General features: G+C 25.0%; 1 protein-coding gene across 1 annotated transcript; it reads right to left on the bottom strand.

Moving 5' to 3' along the window:
- Positions 1-717: 717 nt before the first annotated feature.
- On the bottom strand, positions 718-11,191 carry LOC132930123 (uncharacterized). Its single transcript, XM_060995805.1, has 7 exons — positions 10,946-11,191; positions 8,004-8,163; positions 7,221-7,421; positions 3,868-4,086; positions 2,789-2,889; positions 2,122-2,301; positions 718-918 (listed from the first exon to the last, which is right to left on the bottom strand). Exons 1-7 carry the CDS (start codon positions 11,131-11,133, stop codon positions 780-782), a joined length of 1,188 nt encoding a protein of 395 aa, XP_060851788.1. The 5' UTR covers positions 11,134-11,191; the 3' UTR covers positions 718-779.
- Between the last annotated feature and the right edge of the window lie 363 nt (positions 11,192-11,554).

The following is an 11,554-nucleotide window of genomic DNA, read 5'->3' as shown; positions in this document are numbered from 1 at the left end:
TATAAATAATATTTTTAATAATAAACTACTCACACTTTGTTTTTTTTTTTGTAGTTAACTATCAAACTTCTTAATAGTTTGTCCGAAAAACTACTTAGGATTTTTAATAGTTTTTTTTTTTTAAATATTTTATAATATTTTTTCCTTTAGGATAAAATTACCATAGATTTCCAAAAATTTCAAATATAACTTGAAATATTGCCAAAGATGACCACAATTTATCAACAATTTTCATAGATTTTTATATCTAGTATGATATTCAAATAAATTATAATTATAATACAAAAATATATATTATTAAGTTTATTATTTTAGTTTCAAAACATAAAATTTGTAAAGTTTTATTTTGAACAGTTATAATATTATTTATTAACAAGTTGTCAAATGCCTTGAAAATAAAATATAAAGCACCATGCATTGTTTACCTTTACATTATGATATTATTATTCTAAATTTCCTTAAAAAATATTAAGTTCTTCGGAAAAACAATATTTTTTTATGTATTTCAATGTTGGTCAAAAATAAAAATAAACTTTTTGGTTTATTATTATAAATTATTTTTAAACATTAGGCAAGGTACTTGTAATTAATCAGTTAAACACGGCATTTTTGAAGTAAGAATAATCATGACCATAATAATATAATTTAAATACCTCACTATCATAATATCCGAGTATTTGTACTCTGGTATGGTAATAAAATACAATATTTAAGTAATATCTTTCTGCATAGGTACAATTGCACTGATATATTATAATTTATATGTGAAGTATATAATTTTACAAAACTTTATGTGCGTCAATTCTGTGACGAACTTGATGCCAAACGTTTATGACAAAATCCCAAATGAAATTAATCATATTAGTAACTGAAAATGACGTATGAGTCTTTATAATAGGTTCATAACGCAGACCGAATCTGAAAACAATTTTACATAAGCATATCTTTAAAAAATATTAAATGAATCAATATTATTATTATTAAATAATTTTATTGCATTATACTATACGTTGATCATCAACATTTTAAACATTTATACCTATTTATTCTTATTTATCTCAAAGAGATTTTCATAATATCCTATTATTTTATATTATTTTATGGGAATAATAACAACATAACCACAGTTTTCTGGTATAATTTGTAACATTTTTATTGTACACAGTAATTTTATAAATTATTTATCAGAAAACTTTTTGTTTTATAAATACAAATAAATACATACAACTTGCTGACTTTCAATAATTTTTTTAATTTTTTTCCCTATTGTATTCATGTATTTGAACAAAATTAAATTTATTAGCAATATTATTGAAATTATACTAGAGATAAGCTAACCATACGTATAACTATGCATTTTTTAAATTTCGGTTACTTTTTTACTGTCTTTAAAAGCGACGAAAGAGTTGGTAAAGAAAAATATCATTGTAAAAATAGTGTTTTCTTTTAATATCTTTTTCTGTGAAAATACCGCTTTTTCTAGTTTCGTGTGACCCAATCCATCAATTGAAAATCCAGCATAGTTCGTACTTTGTAAATTTAATTTTCTGATAAGTTTCTTTACGCACAAAGAAGAACTATCGACCATCATGAAAACATTTTGAAGAAGTATTAACAAACGTGGCTTTAACCGAGATTCACTTACACAATTCGATGATTTATTGCTTTCAAATGTATAATACACAACACAGCATTATAATGGGTAAATTAGATAAAAACAAAACGATCGTCTCTAGAATACCAAAAGCCTTGTCTTTTTATGCATCAGAGTTGATTTTTTTTTGTAATTTACTATTTATATAGACCATAATACTCTTTGTTTTATTACAATAAATATTTCTTAAGAATTAAAATTTCAACTTGAACTAAACACCTATGTGAATTCTTTGGGTTCAATGTACAAGAAATGGATAAGGTTATTTACATTTTTTTTTTTTAGGACCAGCCAAAATTTCGTTTATAAATTAAATGTAACTCATCTAAATAGAAAACATGTATTGAACATTAAAAAAAAGTATTTTATGGTGTGTATAAAATATTTTTAAAATAATAAATTATATTCCGAGTTGAATTGCAAGCTATGATAATCGACCAAAGATATAATGTAGTCCAGTTACCAACCGGATTTCCGCACTTTTCACCAGCATATCCGGGACACAGATTTTCTGTTCTGTTGACCACTGGAATCCCCAGCGACAAATACACTTGTAGCGTCCCGGAAGATTTATACAAGTTTCAGTTTTGATATCACACAAATCAACATTTTTCATACACTCGTTTACATCAATACATATACCATATCTAAAATAAATAAATATAATATATACTTATCTGTATTATAATATTATTGATAGCATTTCTATGTACGCAAAAAACACCGTTTTAAATAAGATATATTTGGATACAATTAAAAAAAACATTTTCAAGCACAAAAATAAGTGAGCATATTAAATTAGTAAATGAAGATAAATTCTGTAAAATTTCTAACAAATTCTTTGTCAACATTAGTCTAGACTACCTACTTAATAATTAATTTCAACGGCCATATCATGCATTACCATTTTAACTTTTATTTAATACATTAATAATAAATTTTTTTTATACGATATATTTCTAAAATTCCAGGTGGTCACCAATCTCGATTACACAAAAAGTTTGGCATGGATTAACTTATATGCCAAGTGCAATGTAAAATATTCACCAAAGCCCGTAACTATTCAACGTATAAAGGATAAAAGTGATAAACTATGATTAAAAATAACTTTCATACACACACTAAATTTCTAACCTTGACTCCCATTCATATCCAGGACTGCAAGTACACGACACATTCCATTCATTATATATGATAGATGGTAACCAGGTGTTATGGTTCCGAATAAATGTGCACTGTTCATAAAAAAAATACAAGATGTTTATTTCATAATATAAATAATGCTCAATAGACCTATCAGGATATAAAATAAAAATAAAATGATCTTCGACTGTAATTTTTTAAGAATGACATTCTTTGACTATACATTTAAAAACTGTATAGGAATGTCAAATTGACTTGACATTCATTACAAGTCAATAACTTGGAGCAATGTAAGTAGGGACGCTATAAAACTATTTTAGTGTATTAAATATTGATGAATATGACATATAATCAGATAAGAATTAATCAAATAAGTACAACACTGTAACTTTATAACTATAGGTACATTATTTTTTAATATCATTGTAGACAATGTTTTGTATTATATAAATAAAAATATTTATCTTTTTATTTTTTAGCTAGATAAAAATAATTTGAAAAATTAGGTACTATCTTTTTGTTTAAAAATAATACAGATAAAGCTAATAAAAATTATATAGGGGACTTTCATTGTCTTTAAAATAAAAATATATATGTATATTTAAATAGTCAATATATACCTAAATGGTACATATTTAACTACAATATAAAATATAAATTTAATAATTGAAAAAGAAAATAATATTATTGGTAACGAATAATTATGTTGTAACTTGTAACTTATCATCTTAGTTGTATGATGTAAGATATAAAAAAAAGTTAGGTCAGTCACATAAATTACATTTTTTTCCTATAACTATATAATATACATTCAACCGACAAATAATACAGGGCAGGGACAGCTGTGAGAAATTGTTATACCTATTTCATAAATAATTATAAATTAAAATTGTAATGATTAATATTACTAATATAACATTTTAAGTAGTAAAAAAATGTTACAATTTAAACTAAATTGGTAAAATGTACAGTATTTTTTTAATATCAGTTAAATTTTACCTTGTAAATTTACCACACTCACATTTATAGCTTTTCATACTGAACATATATATTAGATAGAATGAACTTACTCTATCTTCCACCATAGAATTTCGACATGGATTCACCTCTTGACATTCTGTCGGATGCGTAGCCTGTCGCAAAGGGCAGCATTGGTCAGGACAAAAACTATACAAAGCGCATTGATAAGGGACATTATTAATAGCTCGAAAATCATTTAACTTGTCATCGTTGTGACATTCTCCGATATCATCACAAGATTCGCTAAACCTTGACAGTAACGTGGTGTTCTGGAAAATCAATTCGATTTAACACCTACTCACGGAGAGTGTATTTATAACTTTACTATTAATATTATAGGTATATTATAATTTAATAGTTATAAAATATTTGTTTAATTAACACCATGCGGAAATTGCAAAGTCAGGTAATATAACTTACTGAATATGATTATAACAAAAGTGCACAGTTTATTATGCACAATGCATAATGCTCTGTGGTATATAGATAGATAATAGTAAACAATATTAAAAAAAAAAACAAAAACAAAAGAAAAGAAAAATAATTACATAATATAGATATATAAATTATAGGTACTATTATTAATAGTATGTTTATAGGTACAACGATAAGCTAATCGTTGAATGTGAAAAATATAAAATATAATTATATGTTATTCTTAACAGTAATTCTGTTCGTTGAATAATATAATTTTATAACTCCATAATAAGAAAAAAACAAAAGTTTCCCTTTCGTCCATTTAAGAATATATAACAACACTACTATTTTCTTTTATTTAACAAGAAAAACGTTACATTAAAATCCGGAGAAATAAGAGACATTGTTTTTTATAATAAAGTGTCTTAACATTTCAACCAAATATTTAAATATTAGAAATGCTTGTTTTAACTTAATTTGTTCAATTACTTTCTAGCATAATGATACCAAAAGCCCTTAAATAAAAATAATTTTTCTACACAATACGTCATTTTTATTTATTGATGATTATCAAAATATTAATATTAAATTTTAATAATAATTGCTATAATTAAGTAAGTAATTTTCACATCAACCACAATAATATAATTTTCTAATTGCTTGATATTTTAAGATGGTACATACAATTGTACATATTATGGAGTATAATATTATTATTTTTAAATAACAAAAGTGGGAAATTTTGTATTTTGTAAAGTGAGAGTTAAAAATACTTTGATTAAGTTTAATAAAAAAAAAAACTGTGAGAAATTTTATTTCAATGATAAATCAGTGTTTATGACGAAAAACAATTCTATCAGTCAATAATAATTTTTTTTCTACAAAATAATTTCCAACTTTGACGATTATTAGAAATGTTTTCAAAAATCCAAACAGTTATATGAAGCGAAAAGTATCTATTGATAAATTTGTATTCAACCACCTCTCCTAGTTAAAAGTATATCTAATAGTCTATCAGAAATCTCCTTCGATGTTTAAAATCTAAGCATCCTATTTCTACTACAAAATGTTAGACAACAATTCGGACGATAAAAACATAATATATAACATTTTAATATGTACAGTTTTTTTTAAATAGATATTGTTGTATACAAAGTGATTCCTTCAGGATATGAAATTAAAAATGTATGTTGTCATTAAAAATAATAAACATTTAAAAACCATAACGATTAAAAAATATTGAAAAATATATTTTATTTTTTAAATATTATTTTGTTTCCACTGAAAAGTATGTAAAAAAAATATTTCCAAGAATATTAATAGATTTTGAAATAATAATAAGTGTTCAACGATAAAATAAAATCACTAATATATTATTAAGAAATATCTTTTTATATGATTACGTTTGCTTTGCGTTAGTTCTTTTAAAACCACTTAATATTCCATAAAATTATTGTCTTACGTAAATTAACTTTATCAGTAGTTATAAATTTACCACTATACTACTCGCATGTTTAAAATTATAATTAAACATCTTATTTTTCTTTTATTGAAAATATTAAGAAATAATTCAACATTTTTTAACAGCACATAACAATGACCATATTATATTGCGCCATCATGCATACAAACATCGTGACTAAATATCTATAGAACATATTATAGTATTATTATGAAGTATGAACAATACATTATTGTTTACAATAATATTTAAGTAATACCAACTTTTTTTAAAATATGAAAACAAGTATACATGTTACATAGTCGAATAACTTTTCATTTTAATTTTTTTTGAAAATAAAAGTTTTCTACAATAAACTAACAAACTGGAATTTGAAATATTTTTGCAAGTTAAATAATTGCATAATATAATTGTTTTTTTTTTTTTTAACTAAATGTAGGTATTGTATACCGTAAAAAAAAACTAATTTAACTAATATTAAAATATAAATAACAACGAACATATTATATTAATGTATTATATTACTATTAGTATTATTAAAGTACTACAAGTTATTAGGGTAAACACCATAATAATAGTTTTAAACTCTGAGTATAAATGAGGTTAATTAATAATAGAGTTTTCGGTAGCGTGTATATCGTCAGTTTATGTGTTAGTAAATTAATACATTGTTCATGTTAATACAAGACTAATTAATAATATAAAAATGGAATTTAATAAATTAAAGATGGACATTATGTCATTGTATAGGACAAATATTTTAACACTAAAAATGTTATTCAATCTATCAATTACTGTCTTGATATATATTATATAAATAAATAAATGCTTTTATATGATTTTAAGTATGAAAATATAAAATATTAGGTAAGTGTAACCATTTTGAAAAATAAAGATAATATAATATCAATTTACAATTGTATTTAATAATTATTTAATTATTTTTTTTAAATATTTTAATGATAATTTTAGTATAGAATTTCAAATCGAAGGAGAGTACATAATATATAAGCAATTTGATAATGAAATATTGAATATAAATTAATAGTTTTTTTTAATTCAAAATTCACAAAATATTCCATCAAAAATTGTTTCTAAAATTTAATTTTTGTTATTAATTTAGTAAAGTAGTCACATTAATCATAACATTTTTAATTTATATTGTAAATATATCATTTTAATACGAATATAACTTAATATATTAATGATATACTATATTATTAATTTATCAAGTAATATAATAATTATTGTAAACTTGTATAACATTGTTTTATTTAATGTAATGTCCAACACAATTAAATACACTTCGACTTTATATCTGACTGAGACCCAAATATATTATTACATAACCCATGAGTTACATTTTTCAGTCATTATAAAAAAACCTCGTTTCTATTCGGCATACAGCCAATTTTTGATTTCCTAAGAATTTTGGCAATCTAGCTTAAAGAAAGAAAAACTACCCTTACACACACTTAATAAACGTATATATAATATTATTTGAAATACATGAAAACCATTCACCTGCATTGTATACCAGCACATGAAATAACTCGCCGTGACCCTCCATCGGAATCTATCCAACGGGCCACGAAAAGGTTCGGGCTTGGTCCAATCCAATGTTTTTAACCGCAAACATTCGTCATTAACCATACGGATATAACCACCGTGTTTTTCCGCCGTCCAATTCATTTGATGCATAATATAATCCGTAGACGAAGTTCTCTACATCGTACACAGGTATACACCAAAAATACAATATAGATCATAAAAAATTATGACGACAACGACTTATATCACAAGAATAAGTGTGTCGGTTATAATAATATAACTTTACTTTTTCTGTTTTATTGTTACATTTATATATATTAAAGAACCTAACCTATAGAATTTGTTAGACATTATTATAATCATTGGTGTAAAGGAGCAAGAGGATGAAGAACTAGTAGGTAATATCCAAAAAATTATTTTGTCATAATATTTGTCGAATTAACTCTCAATTGCCTTAACCAGGAGTTATATTTATTCGAGAGAATTCACTATAAGTACTTATCTATAATTTTTACTTTAATTATGAATTCATTTAAATTCTGGTTGCTGCAATTTTTAAGTATACTTAAAGACCATATTTTCAAATATTTCGATTTTTACCCTATTTAAAGAGTGTATTGTATCGATACAAACTTTTTTTGAAATAAAAATGATCCGATTGTAATGTAAATTGTTATACCGATGATTTAAATACGATAAATTGAGTAGAATGGCTCTGTTATAAATAGTATAAGAATGCAGGTAAATTGTAATTACCTGAAAATGTGTTTCGACAACGACATCTTGCAAGTACTTCAAACAAATTAGAAAGTCTTGTGAACACTTTTCGTATACTTCCCAATGAAATGTTATTAGGGGAGGCACGGGAAATTGAGCATGGAAATATGAATTGTTTTCGTGTTTTTCGGTGTAAAACCTTATTAAAAAAAATAACAAAAATGGTTAGTATCTTCTAATATTTATCTATAGTATTAGTATAAATGTATTTTAATCTAAAACATTAAACACGCAATAACAAAATACACGGTTCAACAAGATTTAGAGTTGGTATAATGAATTCAATCAAGCATTATTTCGTATTTTATTATATTAAAATGTTTTACATTTACATAATATTGTCTTTGCAAGTATTAAACTAAATTATCTTCAACTGCGTTATGTTACAGCGTTTACAGTTGTGGCCAGACAGTGTTTTTTCGTAGACTACTGTGGTATCGCTTAGAACAAATTTCTAAAAGTCTACATACACGTCCACATCTACATACACATTTGCTTGCTACAATCTCCAAACGGTTACCAGATTCGAGCCATAATATGGTGCACATAAAAGTGAAAAATTACTCCGAGGTGACAACGTATTATTATTGTACGTATAATGGAATATATTTAACCGAGCGAGTTGCATATTTATTTACGATAACCGGTAATAATATATGCGAATCTGCATTGTTTTTTTAGATACCATAATATTATGGTTGGCTGGTTTTAACATTATAAACAATTAAACTTTGCTAAAATATTTCTGCAGTATAACAATATGTTACAAATATTATTTTTATGTGTCTTGTATGGTACGCATAGCTGCATAAGTACTTATTTCATAGATCTTATAGTATTCTTTCTATGAGAACATTAGTATTTATTAGACTAAAAAAGTAATAACTAATAATAGTTTTTATAATATTATAATTAACTATGAAATTGTTTTTAATACGTGATAACTATTATAGCTATTTTTTACGACTAAAATAGTTTCTCATTATGATTTAGTCGGACAGTCTGCATGCAGACAATTATTTATTATTTTTTTTTTTTTTTTTAATAAAAATAGAAAATGTTTAATATATTTTATCAAAAATCCATATAAATTTACTTAACTTATAAATTGTGAAACACGAAACGAGAGTCACAAAATCGTACCTAATGGCGGAATCGGATAATAATATTTGTAATAGGAAATCGTAAATTCTCGGAGAACAAACCTGACTATAATATCATGACCGCGCTACAAAATATTGTAATTTAACCAAAAGCGGAATCCAAACATTCCTACTGCTCACGTATGGACACTATTTCCTTTAGCTGCTGTGTACCCGGATATCGTATCCCATAATTCGCTGTTTTCCCGGTCCCCGGACGTTCCTCCCCCAGACAATTAAACTTATTTAAATAGGAAATGTAAACACGCTGGTCTGTGTGTTATTACCATTTTGACCTGTACAAAAACACCATACCAGGCCATATTATAATGTTATAATAATATTATTGTTAATTCTGTTACCTTCTTAATTCACCTTGCTTAAAGGATTAGTACTATATGAGCCGTAAATATTAAATTCATTACACAACAATTAATTACTTTAAAATAGACTATGAAAAAATGTTTGTATTTTATTAAGATATATTTTATAAATAATATATAGTCACGTCATTTAAATGCTATGTATTGTCCTGATTTTAAAATTTTAACAACTAAAAATTTCGACAAAAACTCATTTGATAAAGAGAAGAAAAAAGAATACCTAATACCTCTAGTTCTAGTAGCTAGATACAAGTCAAAAATCAATTGCTTATTTTATTATTAAACAAGTTTAAATTAATTAATTGTACTAAAATTAATAATTATTAAAACACAATTTTATTTATGATTGGTTAAATTATTTTAACTCTTTATCTCTGGTTTATGGTTAACAAGATACCTATTCAATATTATATTATATGTTATTATATTTGACTCGAAAAAAATACATTTTACTTTTGATTGCATGTTGATAAAACTTTGTCAAAAAAAATGTCCTATTGAATACGTGGACAAAGTTGTCTTTCCCCTCAATATATTGTATTTCCCCATCAAAAAGTTATTAAGCTGTGAATTATGAATATATTATGACACTTTTTTGAATTTATAAACTTATAATACAAATAGCACGGAAAGGAGACTACTGCGTAGATATGCTTACACTATTTTTAGTGGTTAGCAATTGAGTAAGTATTAAGTAAGTAGTTATTTATATTGTATTATCTTGTTTGATAATTTCCGTTTTTTTAGCATACCAAATATATTTAAATACATGTATTCATATATTCTTCATATATATATGTATATGTGTAAAAAATAAAGTTCATATTTTTTTAGTAATATCGGTAATGTCGGAATCCACAAAAGCTATTGAAGCCATACTAAATGTCAGATTTGGTTGGTACACTCATTGTTTCTGTTTTGGTTTGGTGCCGCAAAATAAAAAAAAAATAATAAAAAAAAAATTTTTATGGACAGCACATCGTTTGTCAGGTCAACTGCTACTTAATATATTTATTACATTAGGAGAGTCATACAAGACGGAGTAAACTATTATTGTTAACCTTTTGTGATTTTTACATGGTTATACATAACTTTTCTATATCCACATTTTAATTATTATCAAGTTATAATAATTATTAACTTTTTTTATTCACGTTCATAAATTAATCATTATAATACTATAATATTTGGAGTGTGTTGCGATTTAAAATTTAAGGAATATTTTTTATTTTATCAATAATAATAAAAACAGAAAAGCATTATTATATACGTTATAAAATCGATTTCTGTATTTGTATTATAATATATTTAACCACATTCTATTTTATTTTATTTTATTTATTGTTATTATTTTATTTTTTTTTGATACCGTAAGACATTATTTTTTTGAGCTCACCTTCGATCGAAGTCGTTAAACTTATGTTGCCTTAAATGAAATGCTACGTCCAGTACTGCTTCGTCAGCCCAGCTTTCTTCGACACCTACCCCCGCAATATTTTCTATGCCGTCCGAATAAAATATGTTATCGTCGACGAATTCTCCCCCCGGGAAGAACGTTAGAACTACAATAAACGTGACCAACATGATAACACAACACGCGCTGTACTCATACACTACAATCGTCTTATACAAACGTAACACTATTAATATGTGACGTTAAATTTTTTTTTTTTTAAATATTTAAATATATAAATCACGAATTGCCATGACAATGTCGCGTATCGACACCGTTACAATATTATAATGTAGATAATCTAACCTCACGAGCTCCATTACAAATCCCTATCGTCTAAATCCGATTCGCAGACGTAGTCGAGTTCGAGTTTGAGCTTAAAGTTCATCGGTACGATGATCCGTGACGTCAAAAACCAGATGTATACAATAAAAATTACGAAATATTATATTGTCTTATTCGACGCACCGCAGTCATTATAATAATTTCCTCTCGGCGACTGCAGCAGATACCGAAATATTTTTAGGTAACGGCCGTTTCGTTTTTGATTTC

Source organism: Rhopalosiphum padi, chromosome 4, assembly GCF_020882245.1.
Source record: "Rhopalosiphum padi isolate XX-2018 chromosome 4, ASM2088224v1, whole genome shotgun sequence".
NCBI lineage: Eukaryota > Metazoa > Arthropoda > Insecta > Hemiptera > Aphididae > Rhopalosiphum > Rhopalosiphum padi.
The sequence above is the reverse complement of the archived record's forward strand: the minus strand, read 5'-3'. Positions and strand labels throughout refer to the sequence as shown.